At 31.5% G+C, this 25,320-nt stretch overlaps 3 protein-coding genes across 5 annotated transcripts; 1 reads left to right on the top strand and 2 right to left on the bottom strand.

The window, feature by feature from the left end:
- Positions 1–3,129: 3,129 nt before the first annotated feature.
- Positions 3,130–5,496, bottom strand: LOC547739 (cyclin d2). Its single transcript, NM_001250208.2, has 6 exons — positions 4,959–5,496; positions 4,478–4,564; positions 4,292–4,390; positions 3,986–4,187; positions 3,725–3,849; positions 3,130–3,541 (listed from the first exon to the last, which is right to left on the bottom strand). The coding sequence occupies exons 1-6, from the start codon at positions 5,262–5,264 to the stop codon at positions 3,302–3,304; spliced, it is 1,059 nt and encodes a 352-aa protein (NP_001237137.2). The 5' UTR covers positions 5,265–5,496; the 3' UTR covers positions 3,130–3,301.
- Positions 5,497–17,729: 12,233 nt separating this feature from the next.
- LOC100819511 (CutA1 domain-containing protein) lies at positions 17,730–20,989 on the top strand. Of its 3 annotated transcripts, none has more exons than NM_001354585.1 (6): positions 17,730–17,891; positions 17,988–18,091; positions 18,174–18,236; positions 19,261–19,292; positions 20,320–20,414; positions 20,618–20,989. In NM_001354585.1, the coding sequence occupies exons 1-6, from the start codon at positions 17,779–17,781 to the stop codon at positions 20,697–20,699; spliced, it is 489 nt and encodes a 162-aa protein (NP_001341514.1). In that variant the 5' UTR covers positions 17,730–17,778; the 3' UTR covers positions 20,700–20,989. The 3 variants fall into 3 exon arrangements, with proteins under 3 accessions (NP_001341514.1, NP_001341513.1, NP_001239925.1); NM_001354584.1 differs by having other exon boundaries at positions 17,730–17,912; NM_001252996.3 differs by lacking the exon at positions 17,730–17,891 and having other exon boundaries at positions 17,894–18,091.
- A 1,820-nt stretch (positions 20,990–22,809) lies between these two features.
- On the bottom strand, positions 22,810–25,116 carry SGF14J (14-3-3 protein SGF14j). Its single transcript, NM_001354042.1, has 4 exons — positions 24,554–25,116; positions 24,347–24,469; positions 23,189–23,305; positions 22,810–23,080 (listed from the first exon to the last, which is right to left on the bottom strand). The coding sequence occupies exons 1-4, from the start codon at positions 25,043–25,045 to the stop codon at positions 23,060–23,062; spliced, it is 753 nt and encodes a 250-aa protein (NP_001340971.1). The 5' UTR covers positions 25,046–25,116; the 3' UTR covers positions 22,810–23,059.
- Between the last annotated feature and the right edge of the window lie 204 nt (positions 25,117–25,320).

The following is a 25,320-nucleotide window of genomic DNA, read 5'->3' as shown; positions in this document are numbered from 1 at the left end:
GCTTTAATGTTGGGCCAATATAGATTGGGTTCCAAGTCTTTTTATTTTCTTAATAGGTTACATACACAAACAGAGAGCAAAATCTAATTCACAAAGACCTCGTGACACTTTTCCTAACATTTTTCTTCTCTCTATCGAGCTAAGAGATATATGTATTCATGTTTTAATCTATCTATCTTATTGTTATGGAAACAACTCATTTTTTTATCATCTGGAAGAGGAACTAAATTAGTACATAAAAATATAGTATTTATCGATACAAAACAATTCTTTCAAAATCTTGAATGAATTATGTGAAAGCTAATATTCAACCGAGGTAAATTTTAATTAAGAAATAAAAAGCAAGTCATAAAATTACGTAGTTCAGATTTTTCGTAAGAAAAGTGTATCAGAGTGTCACTTGAATAAAAGGCACGAGAATGCCAGTGATTTACTCAGTCATGCAAATGTCCGGACTATAAATCTTACATTCTACATCTCTAAAATCCTTGATGAGCCACCTTCTCTAAATATAGCCTGTTTCGCTTCAAAAACTAAACCTTTTCTTTTAGCTAAATTCAAGCTACAATGCTTGTTGATTTTGCAACAAAACATGGAGAGGGATAGAAAAAAAAATCAGAATCAAATACCAAGAGAAATTATACAACAGAAAAAAAATGTGTTAGATAAATCGGTAAATTAATAAATTATTACTAACAAAGCTACACACTATTAAGAATTGAAACCTTTATTTCTCTAAAAAAATAAGAATTAAAATCTATAACCCAATGAGTGTATATCACTTGATAGTACACACTTGAAGGAGGGAGATGAACGATAAACTTTAAATATGACTAAGTCTCAAACCAAGAATTAGTTTAATAAAAAATACCTTAGAATTCTACTGAAAAACCAAAGACCCTAATTATGGTAGTTAAAAAAATTGAAACCCATATAGTATACTTTAGTATCCTAAATTTTCACTAAGACCATGTTTAGATAAATTTATCCGTAGATATTAATGGGAGAAGAAAACATGAAATGATTTTTTTCAATAAACTAAAGTTAACTTATGTACAAGTTAATTTTAGATTACGAGATAAGCTTTTATATTTTTCTTATATGAGTGTTTATTGAGAAATTTATTTTAAAAAGACCCAAGTTAATGTGCTTTGTTGGTTACGCTTCTAAAGATTTATTCTACTAGTTAATCCATTTTGAAGGTGGGAAGAAGGAGAGGAATGGGGTGTATCATTATCAATTCAACAAAAATATTTCTCAAGATTGTTGAGAAACAATCTTGAAACTGGATAATATGACAATTTGTTGTATACAATGGCATCCCTGCTCTTAATCTTAAAGGCTTTTGTTGTAGCACTTCAATGTAGTTCTTTTGCTAATGCCAATTATACACCCAAAAAATGGGACTTGGATCCTCTCCAGCCCCTCTATTTTTATCTATTTGTCTTTCATCTGTTTTATTTTTTTAGCTTTTGTTTTCAATTTTTTTTTGCTGGAGAGGCGGGAGGGGGTCTGAATCCCAAATATGAATCGAACTTTGTTGGACAATAACTATTGACTAGAATTCTAGTATCCTTTGTGGAGAAGAAATTACTTCTACCACGGATAAAATTAATATGGGTGGTAAAATACTTTTTTTTGTGTATTCTTAAATGTATACTACAATAATTATGTGAAGGATGTTGTTTATGAGAGTTTTAATAAAAGCATTGACTAAGAACCATTTAATATACTTTACTGAATTATTCTTTACCAAATACCTTTTTTTTTATTAAACATTAAACTAAAATTTAATACAGAAATTGCTTAATTAATTTTATGAGCTTAAATTTAATCTATTGCCTTTACATGATTTGTTATTCTAAAATTTTCAACACGACAAAGTTACTTTTAAATTTCAACTAATTTAAAGAAATTAGACTTATTATAGAATAATTTTCAAAGTTAAATACAGATAAAAATTTGTAATATTAAAATCTTTTAATAACTTCATATATGATGAGATTACTTTGTTAAAAAAAACTACATAAATATTGAGATTAAATTGAACTCGCATGCAGTTTGTTCGTCTGTAGTTAGGCTGTTGTTGGTTTCTCCATTAAAAAAAAAAACTTTTTTTAGAAGAAAAAAAATAAACTTAAAGGCACGGTTCGGTTTAAGTCATAATTTTTACACACTTAGCAAAATTGACAAAATAAAATTAATCAATTCTTACTATAACTTAAAATTAAGTTTCTTTAAGGAGAACTTAAAATTAAGTTGTATACTTAATTTTGAAAAAAATTAATGATATTTAAAAAAAATAAACTTATAAAAAATAATTTATTTTTCATTTTTTTGATAACTTATTTTACATATTTCGTGTATATGTTGAAAAGTTGATCCAAATTAACCTTGGATGTAATGTGTACAATGTGATCGCGTGGGGGTTAATACAGAAAATAGAGATATCACTGATGGGGTCATCAATGGTGATTCATGCATTGCATGTTGTAGCTATGATTCAAGTTTTTGTCCATTTATGGTCGGGTGGAAGAAAATAGTTTTTCCTTTTGTACATTTCTTTGTGGCCTACCCGTTGCGTTGGTGCATGCTGAACAGAGGTTAAGGTTACCAATGACCTTATCAACAATAAAGCAATGCTCTGACAGTGAAAGCGTCACATTCAATTGCTAACAAGGCTTTTCTGCAGGAGAATCTGTTTCATGACACAACACCAACAGTACTTTATTTTTTTTAAGAAAAAGAGAGTAAAATCTGATTAAGTAAAAATAACTAACAGAATAAAAATAATAACATAAATAAAATATTTCCCGCATATATATAGCTATCTCTTTTTTTTCTTCAGTCTATTTTTCTCTCTCCCATTTTAAAAGTAAAAAATTGAACAAATGAAAAACTCCCCCCCAACTTTACCTACACATACAATACTCTAATAATCCTTATCCCTCTTCTTCAGATCCTTTGTTCTCTAGCTGCTGTTAATAGATCTAAAATATTTAACAGCTGGTGATTACTCACTTCATGCCAATAGAATGCAATGTATTGCACTGTTCGCTTGATCACCCATCTTCCACTCATGATCCACCTCACCTTAATATAGTTTTTTGTATTTTTTACACTAAGGTCTTTTTTTCTTTTTTCTTTTTGAGAAATTAAAAAAATAAAAGATTTCTAGCTATGTCTTCCTGCCTCATTTTGGTATTGCTTTGAGGGGAGCACCTTCCATAAAACACACATGATGCCCATTTTTTTGGAAAAGCATCCTATGGATGATTGTAAAATTCCCACTCCAACATCACTACAATTGCTCAGCTCCACAGGTTTTGTTTAACTTCCTCCTTTTGGCAACAGGACTATTGTGTGAAGAATTAACACATGAACTAGCATTTGTGTCATCACTTTTGTAGTTGAAGCACAAAGCATCCAACACACCAATTGGGCTCTGGGGTAAGCAAGTGACAGAAGCACTTGAATCCTTGGCAGAGCCACTGTTGCATGATAACTCTTGGATCATTTGAACACACTTCAATAGTCTCTCCTGCCAAAAACCAAATAGCACAATGTTAACATCAACTAAACACTAAATAATCAATATCATCAGCATTTATCATCTATTACAATAATCAACTAAAAAATTATCAGTGTAACAAAGTAAAACCCATCATCATAATTTATTTAATTGTTTTTTTTTTAAATCTTGTGATTGGACCAGCATCCTTACCTTTTCTACGTGTTGAATCAGAACAGAAATTGCTTTCCCAGTGTCAACTGTTTGGGTTTCCCCCATGACATACATAGCCACTGCTGCTGCAATCTCTGATGGTTTAAATTCCAAGAAGTCAATCCCTGCATTGAACCCACACCATCCAAATTACCATCATTAATTCCACCCATGCACTATAATTATCACTGCAGAGATGGGCCACATTAAGAAAAACAATACATTTGTGTAATGAAGTTAGGGAAGAAAAAATGTAGGCACCTCTTGCAGTGCTCGATATAAGTTGGATGGATCGCATAATTGAAGACCTTAATGGACTTTGATCATCGTTGATCTTACAAAGAAAGTAATCAAGGAAGGTGAAAGGAGTAATTGCTTGCATTCTCCACTTCAATGTGCTTAGTACAAGAAGCTCCATTCTCTGTATGGTTTTAGCCTCAAATAAAAACTTCGATTCACCCACCTACATAAAAGACAATGAAAGATTAGCATTTAGCACGTGCAAAGCTAATACATTGACTGAAATAAGTACCAAACATTGAGAGAGAGAGAGAAACATTTTCCCACCTGCAAATCAAGAGAGAGTGGAACTTCTGTCTCATCTAATTTGGCTGCTAGAGATAAACACGCCACAGCCAACAATTGCATTGTCCAAACTCTTCCCTTCTGCGATTGGAAGAAAAAACATTAGATCACAACCAGAGGACAACGTAATGAAGAAAAAAATCTTTTCTTCTCCAATCCTCGACTTACCGGTAATTCATATGCAAAGAGGAATCGGTCCAAGTAATTTATAGATAGATATCCACAGAGAGGACCAAATCCAAAATGCGATCGGACCTATAAAACAAGTGTATAAGTTCTTTAGTCAGATCATGGTAAAAGACAATTAGATAAACACGAAATAATTATCAGTTCAAGCAAAATCCAAAGTCCTGAACCTATTTTTGAACATCTTTAAACACATGAACAAAAGATTTCCATTCAATCAGTTTCAGAACTTGCAATTTAAACCCCAAATGGAATCACCGATTCATCATCAAACATTGGAATCTGAAATTCAAACAAAACGCTCCGAAAGATTCAGATTTCATCTCAGACCCAACAAAACAGTGAAAAAAAACCCCGTTTTGGAGTTTTGAGAAGGAAAAACACCAAAACCAGAATGGTTGAAAAAACGATTAGAGCTTTGGAGTGATTAAGAAAGAACAAACAGGAAAACTCTTGAACCCACCTTGTGAATCCAATCAATGGCCTCCATTCTGGCACCGAAGTCCAAATCCCCAGTTTGAAACTTATTCAAGTAACGCAGACCAGACCAGTGTTGGCACTCTTTTTCCACCATCATCACCAAGCTCTCATCACTTAGCAATGGCAACTCATCTGGTTCTTCGTCAAAGTGGCGCCTCCTAGGACTCCTCGTGTCCTCGTACACCCCCATCGCCGTCATCATCGTACCCCCATTATTATGACTCTCGTCGAAAACGGTGCTGTCCTCTGTGCAAAGGAGGCTAGAAGCAAAGTCAAAACTGGGTGCCATTGCAAGACCTTGAATTAAACTCAACCACCACCCTCTTCCTCCAAAATCTTCACAAAAAACGAAACTTTATGTTCAGATTATTGATGGGGTCTGTCTGTATGTGTAGGTGAGTGAGTTTCTTTTACGAACTTGTTAAAAGGAAGAAATGACAATTTGTGGAAATAAGAACAAAACCACTATAGAGCCACGCAATCAGTTTTGTTTCTCTCAGTCTCTGTTTCAATGCTGGGCTGAAAAGAGTGCCGCAGGAGAGGGCCTTATGAAGGAAACGAACACTCCTTTTTAGGGTAAAAGGCAGAGAGAGAGAGCGAGAGCGTGGGGTTGGCGACAGAGGGGCCTGCGTACTGTGAATTGTGAAATGTGAATTCTTCTATATGTAACAATTCATAAATGCCTAATTACTAATTACCATCTTGTAATCTTATTATATACTACTACTACTAGTAATTATATCACAGACACACACTTCTTAATTAATGAAAATATTTAACGAACAAATTTATTAGTGGAAATTGAAGGAAAAGTTTTAATAATGAACGTACAATGTTTTCTTTTATACTACTTGTTAGTACATTACTGTTTTATAAAATTTTACCGTATGAAGATCATTATTCTTTTGTGAATGAATATTTATTAGAGAGAGACGTTGTGAATGAGTATTATACTCAGTTTTTCATATTTACCAAGAAAAAAAAGAACATATTACTCGTAACCAATCTGACACTACAATTTATCCCGATGGTCACAAACATGGCGACCTTTCATCTCATCTAATCCAAATAACCAAGTCTTGCTTTGTAAATATTAATAAATAACATTAATTTTTACCAAAACAATAATTCTATAATGTAATTTCCATACGTACAAAGCGTTGCGACTGTTGGTCAATGCGATACGGACATCCATTAATACACTTAAAAGTTTCCTAAGACATCCATCATCTGCTTTTTCGTTGTACTAGTGAATTTTCCCCTCCGCGGATATAATGAGAAAAGGACAAAATTGGAAAATGTGAGAAGAAATGTTTTTAGTTTTACCACGAGGGAGAGGAAGGACAAAAGCGTAAAAGTGGAAAGAGAGTTTTGTCCCGTGTCGACGCGTGTGTTTCGCTGACATTGGGCGATGACCGGAAGCGTCCACTTCGTTCTCAAGTCACTCTTTCTGTACTACATACTACAAGCTGTCATTTCCCTCCAATCTTACCCGCCAAATATCAACATTTCTTCAATTTAGTAATTATCGAAATATAAAAATTTATCTTTGTAATGTAAGCAACCATGATAGGTCTTGATTCACCAAGGAAAAAAAAACCATGATAGGTCTTTTCACATAATCCTACCAATCATCGTAAGTATATTATATGTGAATACATAAAAATTAAAATATAAAAAACATTCAATGAAAAATTAGTTTAATTTAAATGTTTTTTAATTTTAATTTTAATTATGAAAATAAATATTATATTCATTTATAAAATCTTATTTTAATATAAATTTAAAAACATTTAATTGTACTTAATATTGGTAGAAGAACATCAAATAATTTATTTTTATTAAAGTTAAATATAACTAGTGTCGTTAGGATATAGATTAACAAATTAAAAAATATTTTTTTATTGATATGTATAGAATTATGTTATTTATAATTTTTTTATATTTTCATATGATCTCTAAAATAAATATTTTTTTCTTTTTAATTTTTTAAGTGGTGTCTTTGGTCTTAAAGAGTACTAATTAACAACATCCAATATTAAATATTCTAAAAAAAATATATAAAAACTCAAAAGAGAAGGCCTGCAACATAAAAGCCTAATAAGTGAAATAAATCTGAGAGCAGATTAGATATGAAAGTTGTCTTATTTTAAAAAATAAGACATATTTATTGCAGTTATGAGTTATTGTCTTATTCTGCTAGCAAGTAGCAAGACCCCGTAAACATAATGAGTTGTGGAACTTTATAATAAATAAAATAGAATAGAATCAAATGTATTTTTAGGCTATTTTGGATTAGTTGTAGAAAATAAAATAAAAATGGATCAGACTATAACGAAATAAGTTGAATTGGAATGAAATAAATAAATAAAAACATTCTTTTATATAAATATTTTATAATAGAAAGAAGTGAATATTTCATTGGATTATTTGAACCAATGATGGAAAAGGATGAGTTAAAATTTTGTTGATGATTAGGTTAAAAATTGCAGATATAAAATAGTTATTTTAAAATATAAAAGCTTTGCTTCATGAGTACACTACAAAATTGAGAGCACAAGTAGTTTTAATTTTTAGGAAATAGAAACGATTGTTGGATTTAAATGTAATAGGCTCTTATAAAAATTGTCAATAACGAATATACTCACAAAAAATTATTAAATATATGTGGGCATAGATATTTTGATACTTATCTCTCTTTATTTTTATATAATATAATTTGTAATATACATATATATTGGGTAAAATATCTTTTTGTATGCGAAATTTGGTATTAGTTCCTTCAAAATGCAAGGATGAAGTAGAATAGGTTGTTTTCAATTTAAGCAATGTTTTTTAGTTTTAGATATGCAACTGCAAAAAGAAAAAAAGAGTTTTACGGCTTACCACGATCATATATAACTTAATGAGCATTTTGAGTACTCCTAAAAAAATACATGTGATTTATATAAAAATTGAAAAGCAAACTCATTCTTATTTCTGTTAGTGAAACACTAAAATCATGTTTATTAATTTGAAATCTAGAAATTAATAATTAATATATAAAAAATTAAAAACGTATCTAAACCAATAATTAAATAATGCCTCAATTTTAGATTTAATCTGTTAAAATGTAATTTGAATTAAGAATACATTGTGTCAAAAGAAAAAAAAATATGAATTTTTTAATATATTGTGCTTTTCAAGTTTTTCTTTTCTTTTCAAATTTGTAGATCACTTTGATATCATGGAATGTGTAAGCCTGTGTTAAAAGACATTTGTTGAGGAATTGAAAAATTAAGAAAATATTATATTTAATATAATAAGAATTCAGAAGGTTTCATTTTTTATTAAATAAATTTTATTTTTAAAATAATTAACAAATGTCATAAATGTTAGGTATATTTATTAGTATTTGTCTTTTGAAATAAAAAATAGATAAAAGGGAAAGAAAAATATAAAAATAATAGTATTTCATTGGATCATAACTATTTACTGTTTCTTAGAACCTGTTTGCCTTTCTTCAAGAGAAAAATGAAAATGTGTTTTAAACAAATAATAATAATTAGATTACTCTTTTAAATTAAAAATAGTAATATCAAAATATTTAATAAAACCAACTTTTTAAAGATGAAATTAATGAAAGCGTTCTAAACGGAATGAGTTTCCTTCAATTGTTTGTATTTTTAATCCTTCTAATTTATTTATTTTTTGTTTTTCGTCATTGCAAATTTATTTTTTTATTTTTAATTCTTGTAAATTATATATTTTTTTAGTCTTTAAGGCACTTTAGATAATACTTTAAACACTTGAAAAAATTGTTATCTAAAGTGTCTTAAAAATTAAAAATAAAATAAACATAATTTACAAACACTAAAAAAAATATAATTTTACAAAATTATTTAAAGTTAATAATATGATAAACTTTTATGTGGCAGGATGTTATTGGGGTCGCATGGCCACGTCTACGTTAATATAATGGTCACGTGGTCCCTTTCATGAAAAATAATATGATAAACTTTATTTTTATCAATAAATATGAATTATTAGTTTTGTTAGTGGAGAAATGCATATTCATTATGTCAATCTTACGTTTCAATGGGATAAACTAATGATATATATTATTGATTATCATATCATCAGCACACTTAAAATGTCAATTTAATAAATCAATTTTTGTTGGATAAAAATTATACTAACCGGAACAAGATTGAAGACAGATGTTTTTTTTTTCAATGAAATTATACTAGTTTTGTTTTAGAGTTTCAATTTATAACTATAAAATTGTATGATGAACACATGCATCAAACGAAAGAGTACACTTTACGGATAATAATAGCATCGACAATAATGATGAAATCTAAAACTTCCTATCCTAAATCAGCCAAGTTACTATTCGCCGTGTTGGTAAAAAACTATGGTGTTGTCTTTTATGTTAGGTCAGTGGCCAATTCATACAATTCGCAAAAAAGATGTACTTTTGCTCTTTTCTTACTTTTAGCCTCGTCTCCTTTTGGGATCTAACAATATTGGTTCGCAAGTACGAAATTGTTGTTAGTATTAAGAAGGAGTGTAGGACCTCATCCTCCAAGTGACCAATTAGCAAAGGATGTGAATTACTGACTTGACAAACAAGTAATAGTTAGTTGGTCAGCAACACACAATCATATGTAAACCTTAATCCCTTTTCTAATTAGAATTAATTTTGCTTAACCTTGGTCCACGGTTAATGACAATTTACATTTTATAGTTGCTGAAGGTGCAAATTTCAGTTTTGCCATTGTAATATAAACTTACACGGATAATGCACTCTTAGACAATTAAAAATTGCATCTTTTCCATGGTAATGGTAATGTGATATCACGTGTGTGTCTTTTTGTTTGATAGAGAGAGGGGTGGGGGTTTGAACGTGTTTTTGAAATTTGCAAATTAAAGGTAGAGTTTTGAGTATTCAGATCAAACGGATTTTGAAGATAAAGTTGGTCCAATCCAACGTGTTTTTGGTTTTGTATCATTCATCACTCGGATGCGCCTCGACTAGGCAATGCTGTTGCCCCTCCGAATAGTTTTTCATTTTCATATAATGCTCTTTGATTATTGTTTGTGGGCAAAGTAATATTTTTTTTTCTTGACTGCTGGCAAAACAATATCTTGAGTTGGGTTTTTCTACCACAAACGGAAAGATTTGAAATATAATAGCTCAAATAAATTTTTAATCCTTACAATTTAACTTTTTTTGCTTTTGTCATTGTAAAATTATTTTTTTAATTTTAATTTTTATAAATTATGTTTATTTTATTTTTAATTCTTAACACACTTTAGATAATATTTTTTCCCTTATTTAAAGCGTTATTTGAAGTATCTTAAAGACTAAAAATAAAATAAGCATAATTTAGAAGAATTAAAAAAAATTATAAAAGCGAAAAATATAAAAATTATTAAATTATAGAAACAAAATATATTTAAACCTATAAATGTTTGGCGAAGGGATCTCTAAATTAATAGTTTGATTAATGAAAGTTTTCAATTTAATTTTGAATGCAAGCAAATCAGTGTACTCCAATGATTGAATGCTAGTGTGTACTTACAAGTTTCATTGAGATTATTAGAAGAATTTTGTAGAGCGCGCGAGCAATGCTGGAAGGGCGCTAGTTTATGAAAATTTTAGGACACTATTTTGTTTGCTATAAATTATAATGAATCCAACTTGATCTTGACTTATGAATTCGTGAGCCAATGACAACATATATATAATTATTTTTTTGGGAATAATAGTTAATAACAGTTATCATTATGTTTTAATTTAATATATAGATTACTGTTTGATTTATTTTTTGCATGACTAAATTATAATTTAACTTAATGTTAGTAAAAAAAAGTTATGAATTTAAATCAAAGTTATTAAATTAATACAAGACATTATAATGATTTATCAAATTTAAAGAGTTTGTAAGGTGAACTGACTTTGGACATATTTGATTTTCTAGTATGCCCGAGTTAGTTCATTATCAGTTCTAACACGGAACTTTAAAATTACGGTTAAATCAGCCTAATTAAAATTTATAAAAGGCACACCAAAGTTAATTATTATGTGCTTGGGACAGAATAATTTAACAAAACTATTTTTTATAATTTTTCCTCTCAAACAACTAAAAATAATATAATTGTTTTTCTAAAATAAATCGAATAAATTACATGCATTGATAATATTAGATATTCGAACTGTTCCAAGTTGAATTAGGTAGATCAGTATGAATAGTCGCTTTCTTTGAATCCCACTAAAAAAAATTATATCACCAAATGAAATAATTTTTTAATAAGACCACGAGGTTTTTTGTTTTTTTGTTGGTTTGGTATAACATTAATCTCAAGCATTAATATATTTTTTTTAAAATCAAAGTATTTTTTGACGAGTTTTAAACTTTACTGGAATGGTCCCTTAATAAAACACCTCTATGTTCTATCAACCCAACTTACGTAATTATTTTCACTTACTGTTTTTGCTAAACGAAGTAATTAAAGATCTGCACTTCTTTCTTAATTTCACCCTAAATATTAATAAAAAAAATAATAGTATTATTAATTACTACTAGAACAGTTTAATTAACTGGTGTAATTTCTTTAGCAATTTTGACTCTTATTACTGATCATTTATAGTCACAAATCACCACGATCTTCCGTTAATCTTTTACTTCCAATCAGAACACAAGGACACAAGGTAACAATGTTGAAAACTTGGACCAATAGTTACTCGAGATCCTCCCTTTAGTGCAAGTCGTGCAAATTTTACATAAGATCCCTTCAATTCCCTGTTTTGTAGCCGTTTGACCATAGATCATCATTTTGGATGACTAATAATTAACAAAATCAATGGTAAAAATTTGAAATTGAATTGGACCACAAAACCATAGCAAGATAGTTTAATCAGTTTCACTTAGGATGCCGGTTTTTCTTGGATTCAACACACAATAACAGACGTGCTTAAACATGGATTTCTAAAAAGAAACTTTAGGACACAAATTTCTAACCCTTTTATAATATAATAATCTTTGAAATTCTCCTTTCTCTATATACTATCCGAAATTCAACTTTTTTCTGCTTTTGCAGTTTCCCTCTCGTGGTCTCATGCACTAGCAAAACACAAACACTTATCCCGTTTCTGGTTCACGCCAGTGTTTTTGCAAATTTCAAAGCCTATATTCCCAACTTTTATAATTTTGTTTTGGTTTTATAAGCAAATCTTTGAGAGACACGTACCACACAAGTGAGAATAGTCGCTTTCCTTATGTTTGGTGAACAGAGAAGAGGAAGTTGCAGCATATGTGTGAAGGGTACGTAGCTGCCCACCATCAACAAAACGAACTGATCGAGTACCCAAGACTCTCCAAAATAAGTCCACCCCTTAATAGACAACCAATACTCCACAAATCATAATTCATTTAAATTTTTTTTAAAAATAATAAAAGGGAAAATTTATGAAACACAATTATATAAATAGTTTACACTTAAATAAATAATAACAAGGAAGGGCCAAACAAGTAAAAAAACCTTAAGACTATTAAAAAACATTTAACCCTTACACAAAATTCTAAAAAAATAATCTAGCCATTCAATATTATATTCTTAAATCTATTTATCTAAAAAAACTTGACCATCATATACAATTTTATTTACTTGACCACGGTAGCCTACCCCATGATTCAAATTCAAAAGAGAGTCTTCTTCACTGTTTGAAATCTGAGCTTAACAGGGTGTCATTCACACTCACCCTTTTTTTTTTTTGAGTCATCCCTTGCGGTAGTTATCTTTCTTTCTCTTGGTTTCCGTTATTTTCTTCTACATGCCCGAGGTCAAGTAAAATGTTTTGTGGCATATGATCACATTGTTTGTGGCATATATGATATACATTTACAACGAATTGATCCACTATCGAGCTAATCAATTCATTCATGTTGGTGGACACAATTAATTTTTTGCTTATAGTTATATATGTTGTGCCTGCCTAGTTGCATATTATCGCGCATAAAAGTATACGGTTCTGCCAAAGGATACCATTTTACGTTTTTGGCTTTCCATACATGTATACGTGCTCACGTTCAAACATCACGTGGCTATTAATAAACTGTCACATTCGAAAAGAAAAATCTGCATCTAAACTTGGTTTTGGTGTATACGATTTTTGGCTTTGGATCCCAGTTGGTACCACCAATTAATGAAAGTTTAATTACACAAAAAAAAAAGAAGCTTTCTATCCATTATCCATCAAACTTATTTAAATTAAAATATTCTTCTGTTATAAATTCCTTATCATAGGATACTATACATTTTGAGTTTAATTATTCCTTACTTAGCTAGCTATGGCCAGCTCTATAACAGAAAATGAGATGCAATACAATTCAGTTTAATCATAATATATATTGCGGACAACTTATACTTAAACTTCATGTAGTTTAATTACTAGCACTTTGCCCCTTATTTTACTTCATTACTTCAAGTAGTTAATGACAAATACACATAATAATATTTTTAATACTCTACGAAATTGTAATATGAGAAAATATTTCAGCTGTATTAAGTTGATAATTTATATAGTAACAGAAAAAAAGTACATGAAAGACAAATGTCAAATTTCATGGCAAAAGAAAGCAATGTTTTTTTAGAGAAATTTTTAGATATGGCATGATTTTAATTGGTTTTAATAAAACAGGTTGAATATATTTTTTTTCCAAACTCATATTAATAGATTATGGGTTGGGATCACCGTGTGTGTGCAAATCTCATTCTTGGCATATAAACAAGCATGTATGCTTCCCAAATTGACGAAATATTCTTCTTAGAAGTATATTTTCAAGAGACATGTAATATATTAATTTAATACTATTCCAAATCTTAATATAAATCAAATTAACTCTTACATTTTTTATTCATGAAAGTCGAATTGAATAATAAATTGTAATTTCCCCAATGTATTTATTGCATGAATTGTATTATCAAAAGAATTATATAGCTGGGCAAATTTATACATTTATCATCAAGTAAATAACCACTCATATCAATCTGATTTTGTTCGATCGTCTTTTGTTTAAAATATTTGCTGCTGGGGTTACACAGAATTTAATTCCCCGTCTATAAATAAAAATTCCGGAAATATATAAACATGTCAACCGAGTGAGACAAATCGAAATTGTCTTTTTTATAAACAAATGATTTCCAGGCTATTCAAGCACCCCATTTACATACTCCATCAACACCACTACTTCATTGACCCCCTTATAATTGTGGTGCCAGATACAGAAATGAATATAGTACTAATTAAGAGAAAACGAATAAATTTAGATGAACTTTGTTGTTTACCCCTACCAATGAAGACAAGAAAAGAAAAAATAATAAAATCCGGGTTATATGATATATGTCCTAGTCATATCATAATGCAACGTACCAAACCAATCCAACGCCGCGTAATGCCACTGTCTAATGCATCGTCCTCAGCTACAAGCGTGTCTCCACCAGAACCCCAATTCTTGATTCTTGATCAATAAACAAAAGCAAAACATGGCACCCATGCCACTGTAAATTAGTATCTAAGTAAGTAATCAACAAATTATTATTATTATAGCACATTGGTTTGTTTTTAATACTAGCAAAATAGCTAGGCTCCCACGTGGACTTAGATTGGCTTTCTAAACAGTCGTGTCCTTTTAGTTCTGGCTCGTAATTAAGTAATAATAATCAGCAGCATTAATTCTTAATTAAAAGTGGAAGTACAATACACTATTCTAGGTTTTTTAAATTTTTATCATACTTTCTTCCTCCTTTATTGGACATGTGCGTTCATTTCTTATTAATTGGACTAATTTTTGTTAGTCTTTTTTATCATCTATTAGTCGCACATGAAAATATTATCAAATTTAACCGTCTTATAAATAAATTAAAAACCCTAAGCTAAACAATATATAAGGCACAATTTAATTAAGATGAGCTCAATTCAAACAATGAGATCAAAGTTACGGAGCACATGTTCTAATAAAAGGATCTGAAACTTGATCAAAGTTACGGACATATATAGATTGAACTTAAGCCCAATATATAACAAGAAACTAAAATATATAGTATAGGCGCAATAAAAATGTCCTAAGGTACATATATGTAACATTATTTTATCTACATATGCTATATACAAAATTAAAATGATGTTAAGATACAAAATAAATTAGAATATAAACATAAGGATTTCACAAATTATCTTCAATTAGTTATTGTGAATATGTACAATGTTTTTTTTAACATATGTATAGTATCTTGGGTCATTGACGTCTTTTCCAGCCAATATCGTTCTCATTGAATTCAAATAAACCAAATATGCTTGTTTCGTGTTAGCAACTTTTACTGAATTAGAAGAATACATAACATTAATTAAGCATAGCATTGGTTGCAGTGGATCTAGTAACATCCTTTCCTCTGGTTGCAGCAATGCAAACTTCCACCGTCAAAGCTATGGAGCTCCTATCAGCATCTAGGGGTGATTAAATCTATTGCAAACTACATAAAAAAAAAGAGTAATTTTAATTGAAAAAATTAAAAAATTAAAATACTCGTTTAAATATTTAAATCAAGTTTCAGATCCAATTTTCAAAATTGATCCAAATTGAATTTTTTATAATATCATTATACTTTTTATTTTATCCTCGAGTAAAATTAAATAACCCTCCATATAATTAATGAAAGTAACCATAAGAATTAAGGCCATCGCATTGCTATTAAAAATGCTTAAATATTCGAGTTGTTAACTTTTAAAAATTCAAACTTCATCATTACCCCAAATAAGAAACTAATATAATTATTTTCACATATTTGAGTGATATAAAAAAAATTAAACTAAATTATATGGATTTTTACTAAAGACAATGGTCTAAATGAATAAATCAAATCATGAATATCCTTGTACCAAAAAAAAAAATGAATATCCTTATTATTGAGTGCCATAAAGATACAATTGGAGGGTAGAACAGAGATTCAATGTTCTCTATTAACTTGATTAAAGACATTGCATGTTTCTTGAAATTTCCTCTTCAATGTGTCAATAATTTGAGAATTCTGTATATTCACTCATTCACTTTATGAATGTGGTATTCCATCAATATTTGTATATTTTTTTAAAAGATAATTAAAAATAAATAAATGCATCAAAAAGTATTTAAAATCTACGATAAAATTCATTTACCATATCATTACTTTTATCACTTTCATTTTATTTTTCTCTTCATGCATCTTTTCTTTTTATCGTATCAACCCACTTAACAAAAATTTTATTCCTCGACACTTCACCTATTTCTCATTAAATTAAATATATAGGAGTATACAGTTAAAGAGTATATATGTATAATGATCAATTTTATTTTTTGATACCTAATGATAAGTTTTCTTAAAAACTAATATTAAACAGAAATCCTTAAAATCGAAATTCTAAACAGAATTAGAAGGAACAGTTGAAGGAGAAAGACTAATGGAGCTGGCAAAGTGGTTTTGTCTTTATCGAAGTCCACAAGAAAATCCAAACAAGGAGAGGCATTTGGTTATTGGCGACAGAAGGGAAAGGGGTGAGAAATGTGAGAGTGGTTTGGTTCACAGTTCACACAGTGGCTACCCAATATTTCTTGTTGTTAATTATACAAAGTATAAACTACTAATCTCTATTATTTTGTTTGTATTATTCTAATCAAATTGGTCAGTCACCCTAACTGTGTGGACTGTAGACGGCGCAGACTCCTAAAACGTATGAACATGAAAAAGTTTAATTATTTAAATTAGCCCGTGTCAAACTCTGTATATCTTCATGTAAACTTGTTACCGATATTAAGCAATTTTAAGGGGTCTCATGCATCTAACTAAACTAACAATCAGTTCTTTCTGCAATTTAGTAAGAGTGAGTTTTTTTTTTTTTTTTTTTTTGTTGGCAGAGGGCAAAAATGAGCATACTCTGTGATGCAAGTGTCTACATTGGACTTTGGAGGACCCAATTAGTGTCAGTTTTTGAAGGACCCTATCCGAGTCTATAGTTTCATCTGCATTACTTGTTTCAGTTTTTTATTTTTATTTTTTTCACATGTACATTTGATAAAAGAGAATTACAATTAAAAACTAAATGTGAGCACTGAATACCTCTTTAAATGAAATTTCGAATTGAATTTTGCAAATTTAAAGAAGATGAGTGCCTTCCAGTAAATCAAACTGTGATAGTCTCTGCTTTAATTTTAGAACCAGTACTAGATTGAAAAAAAGGAAAAAAAAATACTGGGAACCAATCAATCATAATTTTTCTTACGTTATTAAACTAGAAAAAATCCACTGTCCGACAATACTTTGTAGGTTATTTTTTCCTGCACCTCTCAACCTGCTAGCCACACTCCATAATTTTAAAGCCCTTATGGATAGGCTTTTCTGGAATTATGACATAATTACACAATTCATAACACAAATATAAATTTTCCCTTATGGAATGTCTATTCCAAAATATAGTTTTAGTATTATGGAACATTCATTCTGAAATGCATTCCGACAAATGGTACAAGAAGAGAACAATAAAGGAAGGAGGTGAGAGGTATTTTTTTTTGGTTCGGGTATTTTTGGGAGTGCAGGAAGCAAAAAGGGGTGGTGCAGAAAGAATTTTCTTACTTTCTGTACAAGATGGGGCGAGTCTTTGGGCTTACAGGTGTCAGAAGATGGAGCATGATACGGAGCTTGCGAAGGTAAGGAAGAACGCATCAAGGAAAGGAGCAGGAGGGAGCTTGATAGGGACGCGCAGCAGGATATAAGAACTTGCCAAAATGGCTTCCATAATATGCTCCTCCTCCACGCTACGACGTCGTTTGCCCCTCGTCGGCGCGTTTTGCATGCTCAGTTTGGGACTCTCCAATCTCTACACACCCCTCAAAACGGGGTGCGTTCAATCTCTCTTACGGTACTCATGACATAACCCACTTTCTCTTGATTTCTCTCTCTGTTGAAGAATTCTATTCAATTTCCTCTGTTTCAGATCCAAGTTGGGTATTCGAACCCAGTCCTGCATCAGAATGGAAGGGAGTAACACCACCGTGCCCAGCATTGTTGTCTATGTCACTGTTCCCAACAAAGATGCAGGTCCTAGAAACATGTGAGGTTGTTTGGTTTTTTAATTGTTCTTTCTTTGATTTTGACGCATGTTCTATTGGTGGTTGTGCAGGTAAGAAGTTGGCTGAAAGCATCGTCAAAGAGAAGCTTGCTGCTTGTGTCAACAGGGTACCGGGTGAGAATTTCTCACCACCCAACTTTGTGTATCTGTGGTTTAAAATTAGTAATATCTGGGAAGAGTTTGGTGTAATGGTATTGTTGTAACAATTCATTATTTTGATTCTATAAATCATGTTATCTTTGTTGATTTTGTCCCTGGACTTGATTTGATAAATAAATGATTCTGGAGAGCGAGGATGAACCACAAATATGGTTAACTTTGCATATAGATTTGAGTGTTGAGGTGTGATCTTTCATCTTGTATTACACTTTTTTATTTTATTTTTTAAATGAAATAGCAAGGTCCAGATTAAAAAGTTCGTTAGTATTATGGGTTACTTTGTTTGCATCTATCTCTTCAAGGTGGCCCGGGAAATACTCAAGCAATGTGGAATGTGATTTTATTAATTGAAAATCTTTTGGAACTTTTTTCTTTTTTTTAATCAATCCATTTGTGAAACGTGATTGCTATACTGGAACCTATGGATATATCTACCAGATGCATGGTCAGAAATACTTTTTGCAGTTGTATTATGTAACTAAGACTTGAATGAATTCCACTACTTGACATATAACTTCACTCTGAGCTTATATACTTGTTTCACTTATGGTGTGTGCATGTGACCATGTCCATCAGTGCCATTGTTCTGGTAGGGTGGAAAGGATTGAGTTTGATATGGTCTTGGGTCAATTTGTTTTCTAACCAAGTTGGTCATGAGTCAATTTGGATAAACTTTGTTGTAAATATTTATAGAAGAAAATAAATTGAATTAAGGAAGTAAAATGAATCAAACTTATGTCATAAATTAAAATTAAACTAATACTTAACTTTTTCAGAATCTCACTCGTTTAATTTCTTCACAAGTTAGGATACATCAATTTGTCCTAACTTACCAGAGAAGTTTAATTCATTTTACCTCCTTGATTCTTTTTATTTCCTTCTTTTATAAGTGCTGGTTGAGAAATTATCCAAACTAGCTCTATGTAGGTTGCATCTCATATTTGACTTTTAAAAGCTCAATGTTTTATGTCTTCTGCAGGTATTGAATCGGTGTACCAGTGGGAGGGAAAGGTATATCCTACAATTTCTCCATTGACAATGGATGTTGTTTGAATACTAAATTACTAGTAGTAACATAAACTTTTGTTTTAAAAATTTTCATCATAACATTATAAATTCTTATTTTCTAGCATGCATTAAGGCTCTTATGATCTTGTTTAAGAAAGTTTATTTGAAAGTTCTATTGTAGTTGATTTTGCCAGATTAGTGTTGCAAACTGTGAAGCATGCACTCTAACATGGGCATGAACACTCAAACGCAGCTAATGTCTACAATATAGAATACTGCCACAAACAAAAATAGAGAGAGGGTGTGGGAGGGAGAAACTCAAATTAAATGAAATATGAGTAACATGACAAAAGATCTATATTGATAATCATTATTTTTATATTCAACCTTTTCCCATGATATGAGTCTCTCAAGAGAATGTTAAGAAACATTATTTTACAATGTAAGAACTTAGTTTCTTTACAAAATGTCCCAAAGCAAGATGAAATTATCATATATTTTAAGAAAGGTATAGACTTTTTCAAACCAAACTTGCTAAGTTTTACATCTTTTTCTATGATAACAAGCCTCACAAAAAAAAAAATTAGAGGCATTATTTTCAATACTTTATATTATATTTCAAGCTGACTTTTCTAAAAGTTAAAAAGTGAATATTACTGTTAAATTGTTATATGCTTCCATTCTTATGAAGGTGTTGAAACAAGTGTCCAAAATATGCAGAGGTGTTCGTTCAAGTGTGTGAGTTGACAAAAAGTATTTTTGTAATAAGACACTTAATAAGAGTGTCCACCATGCGTTGAATACATGTTAGTGTCAAAACATGTTTGATACTGTGACACTTCAAATGAGAGACAATGAGAGAGGTGTCTGTGCTTCATAGATTTCAAATTGACAGATCCAAATTGCTAGTGTTTAAAAATGTTTCCATAATAACATTAAAAGTTTTTATATTCTAGCATGCATTAAGGCTCTTGTGTTATTTGAAAGTATTGTAGCCTGATTTTGCCAGCTTTGTGTTGCAAATTGACAGATCCAAACTGATTCTGAGGAACTTCTTATAATCAAGACTAGGCAATCCCTTCTGGAGGCACTGACAGAGCATGTCAAGGCTAATCATGAATATGAGTAAGGCCAATACATCTAGTAAATAGTCTGGCCATAAAATTTAACTTTTCTTCATAGAGTGTGAAGTTTGAGTAGCATTTACCATTTGATCCTAAAAGAAAGCTTGGTGAAAGGAATTCTTAAACCATGTAAATGAACTGAAGTGTAATTATGGAAAGCTATAGTGTGCATTCACATGCTTCTTACCTCTTGTCTTTTTTTAGTGTGCCAGAGGTGATCTCCTTACCCATCACCGGGGGCAATCTTAAATATTTAGAGTGGATTAAAGAGAGCACAAGGGACTGACTATCAAGTTTATAGCCTGAGGTGTGGTTTCCAGAGTTATTCTGCTGGTGTGTTAAATAAAGTCAGTTTGTCATCTATGTAAGGCAATGAGAATATTATGTAGAGGATGATGATCGGTCTTGTATTACTGCTAGTGGATGTAATAGGTTGACTATGATTATATGTGAATAGACCTTTTCTTTGTGATTTTATGCACATTTGGCATTTTGTTTCTTATTTTGTCTGATTTGTGTGTTTCCTGTACCATCCATCTATCTGCTTTCGGGTTTAAGAATATTTTTCTTTTAAAATAGTAAAACTTTAATTGAGTTGTTTTTCCCAATATTCCCACAACATAAGGTGTGTGGAGCCACTAAAAATTAGGTATAAGCCCTCGTCTACTCTGTTACGTAATTAAATTAGTAGCATGTAATTAGGCCACAGGTGACCAATATATAAATTCTTTATAGTCCCAAGGCAAGGCTAACAATGTTTTTTATTTAAGGCCAACAAATTTTTTTGTAACAACTAATGAAAACTTTGGAAAACATATTTACAATAAGTGCTGCGTTGCTCACGATTATCCTTCGCGGAAGACTTGTCAACCGAAGTGACCTTTTTAGTGAAACCCTTTTCTTGATGTGAAAGCTTATCCCTTATTGGAACTGCCATCATCAAGCATGCTTGATATTCGAGTTTCTTCATCACTCACAGTATAAAACACCTCCAACAGTGAAGGGAGTTTTTCCTTATTCAATATTTGAACCCGAACCCGAATATGATCGTACTCAGGATTCAAGCCGGAGAGAAACTTAAAGATTCTCTCTTGCTCAATAAACTGAGCCAATGCAACGGAGTCAGCATTGCATTTGCATGTCATCTTCAAATTCTGATATTGGTCGAACTCCATCCACAAGCCACTCAAGGTTTCATAATATTCTGTCACCGAGAGGCTTCCTTGCTTAGTCATAAAGATCTTGCTTTGGATCTCATAACAGACAATGATATCATTCTTCACATAGTATATGTTGGCAAGGTTGTCACAAATTTCTCGAGCACGGGATAATTATTGAATGACAATTTACCATGTATATAGTAAATCTTTCAAAATTGATGGATTTTTATCAATAATTTTAAATATTTTTAAAAATTTTACGAAATTATTTAAAATCTTAAAAATTCATCATGTCCTTTTAAATGTTATAAATTTATATTTTGTAAATCCATTAAAATCTAAACTACAAAATTCTAATCATAAAAATCTTTTAAAATATCTTAAAAATCATTGCATTCTTATAATCTATTTTAAAATCCACAAATTTTTGTATCATAAAATAATCTTTTAAAATCTTTATTCAATATCTTATCATTTCCACCGCCCAAACTCAAATAGTATAGACTCAAATATAAGATGTTTAATCCGGTGTTAAAAGTTTCTCCGGTGCTTTAACGACGTGGTCTTAAAAGTTTTAATATTACAATGACTTAACTAGAGATTTATAACTATATGTACCAAAAATAGATGTATAACTACGAAATTAAAATTTAACCTATAATAACTCTTCTATATAAACAAAAAACGCGTGAAGGAAAGAAAATTGTTAGTGTATATAATTACAATTCAGTCAAATATATTTTTTATTCATGAGAATAAAAATATTATTAAAAGAATTTATAACTCAAGCTCAACTGTGCTAGACCCTTAGTATGTGAAAGGAAAATATCTTTAAACTTTTGTATGCCTCATGAAGGAAAAATATCTTCAGTTAGTAAGCAAAAATGATGGGTTAAAATGACATTGCGCTAAATGGTGTGGATAGCCAATCCTCAACATCAAGCGTATATTTTGGCATCTTTGAAAAACAATGTCATTTACTACAGTAATCAAATTTGATATTTTATGTTTGCAAACAATATCTGTCAGCATCATGCTCGACGGATGACATATGCGCCATTATAGCTGCAAGGAAAATGTTCTTTCCAAGAGAATAATGTTGCTACAATGACACTTCAAGTTCATATAGGACCACCACATGCTTGTATGGCGGCTGACCCAAAATTTTAAAATGGGGGCCACTTATGAGTTAGGAGGACCCTATGAGTTGTGGGACTGTGGAAGTAACCCAAAAACTGTAGGTAAAGATTGCAACAGATATAATAATTAATTAATTGGATATCCCATTATACAGTATCCTTTCCAAAATATCATGAGACATAAAAATAAAAAACAAAGAAGCCTGGTCTCTGTTCATACAACATTATATCACAGATTGCCAATCATTTTATAAACTAGGGCGATTCTTAATTTAGCACAAAGAAATGACATTCAAAGCCCACCTCCATGAGAGGAAGAATACCACCCATCAAACCTATAATGGATATCAGGGCTCATCTAGCTGGTCCTGCATGAAGTTAAAGTATAGTTCAACTCAGATTTTGATTCGTTAGGAGCTAAAGAGAGAAATATTCTGTAAAGTGTGGGTTCCATATTATTCCATAGTGACATTTACCTGGACATCAGAAGTCCAAAGGGTGAGGTTGTCTCTTAAAAGCTGCATTATGAGCGTGCTGTCTTTGTAGGATTCTTCTCCCAAGGTGTCCAGCTCAGCAATTGCTTCCTCAAAAGCCTATCAAATACGAAAACCAATATACGGTTAAGTAGATTTTAGAATCAATAAGGACGTGCTCCTGTTGCAGTTACTCAGAACAGTAGAAGCCAAGCATTAAAATGGAAAAAGAGAAAGACAGAATATCATAAAACATGGAATCGTGTAAGCCATGTAAGCCAATATGGATAAGCCTGGATTGCTAATAGACAAATTGTAGTGTATTCTTTCCAGGGGAGAAAATACAATTTCGGGTTAAAGTTAACAACACTTTCAAGTCATCCAGTTTGGTACACACAACCAATCAACTAAATTTTATAATTAAAAAAATTAGCTGCAGATGAATAATCAAATCTTTCCTACAAAATATCAACTCCATTTAGTTGCAATTGAGCAGCAAAATTATCAGATTGCTTAAGAACCAGATTATGCTATGGGGTAACCATAATCATTGCAGATGAACAATAACATTTTATTTCTGAAAGAAAGAAAAATCTGATGAACCAAGGTTAAAGTACTTTTTGTTGGCTTGCTTGTTATTTCCCCCTTTCTGTTAATAGTTCAATTCAAGTGAAAAACCTACCAAGCTTCATGAGCAAAACCTTTGCAATTGATTGGGAACCAAATTTGACAGTTAGACTGCTATGCAGTGTGCAATTTATTGCTCACCCACCTCAACTATCATGATACAGGTAAGAACTATGGTCTGTGTTAGCAACCTTTTTCTGGTGCCCAGTCAGCACAGAATAATGCGTGTAAATGCAAATCCTCAATAAATTCAAGAAAACAGATTGTTACAGCAAGCCAAACAAGAGAAATTCACAAAATCCACCCATTTTCTGATAAGATACATCCCCACAACACAACAAAAGGCATATACCAAGTCAAACAGAAATCCTGGTAGTCAAAATCCTTCCGGAACATACCAGTAAAGATTAAAAAAAAATGTTTGTTATTTTTCCAAAAATGTTAAACGGAAGTGGAATCTCCGAGTAAAATAAAAGGGGAAAGGATAATTGATTGCCGAAACAAGAAAGTCAAAAACGTCGAAATGAAGTTGACCTGTTTAGCCATGGCACACGCTTTGTCAGACTGGTTGAGGATTTCATAGTAGAAGACGGAGAAGTTGAGAGCGAGACCCAATCTGATGGGGTGAGTAGGGGGAAGATCCCCAGAAGCAATGTCCTAACAACAACAATAACCATCAATTGTTGTAGAAACAATAAAAATAATCAAAAGGGGGGGGGAGAACTTGGTTTGGTTGCTTACCTGGGCAGCCTTGTAAGACAACATGGTATCCTCAGCAGCGGTTTTTCTCTCATCCCCAACCTTAAACTCTGCGAGATAGCGGTGGTAATCGCCCTTCATCTTCAAGTAGAAGACCTTGGACTCGCTGGCGAAGACGGAGGGTACGAGGTTGGAGTCGAGGAGGTTGAGGATGCTGGCGCAGACCTGCGTGAGCTCGTTCTCGACCTTGGATCTGTAGTGCTTCACGAGGGACACGTGGTCGTCGTTCTTGCGCCCTTCCTCCTTCTGTTCGATGGAGGACACGATGCGCCACGCGGCACGCAGAGACCCGATCACGTTCTTGTAGGCCACCGAGAGGAGGTTGCGCTCCTCCACCGTGAGCTCCGACGCCGGCGTCCACCCCACCACCACCTTCTGCATGAACTCCACCATCTCTTCGTACCGCTCCGCCTGCTCCGACAGCTTCGCAAGGTACACGTACTGTTCTCTGTTTAGCCCCTCTGCTCCTGCCATTCTCTTCTCTTGTTCTGATTTGCTTGCGAGTAGAATAGCGGCTATTGGGGGGAGTGGAACGAAACCGAATGAATGGATTTTATGTATAAAAAAACACTTGGAAAAAGATTGAGATAACATGTGTAGGATTCACCTGTCTCACCCACCCTTCCTGAGTTTGGATTCTTTTTGGGCCTGGGATTCTATTTTCACTATTTTTTACTCTTTGCACTCCATTTGTTTTTTCCTTTGGTATTTTAATAAAAATATCTTTTATGAAAATTAGTTTTGTAATG

The sequence above is a fragment of the Glycine max genome, chromosome 6 (assembly GCF_000004515.6).
Source record: "Glycine max cultivar Williams 82 chromosome 6, Glycine_max_v4.0, whole genome shotgun sequence".
In the NCBI taxonomy this organism is placed as follows: Eukaryota; Viridiplantae; Streptophyta; class Magnoliopsida; order Fabales; family Fabaceae; genus Glycine; species Glycine max.
The sequence above is the reverse complement of the archived record's forward strand: the minus strand, read 5'-3'. Positions and strand labels throughout refer to the sequence as shown.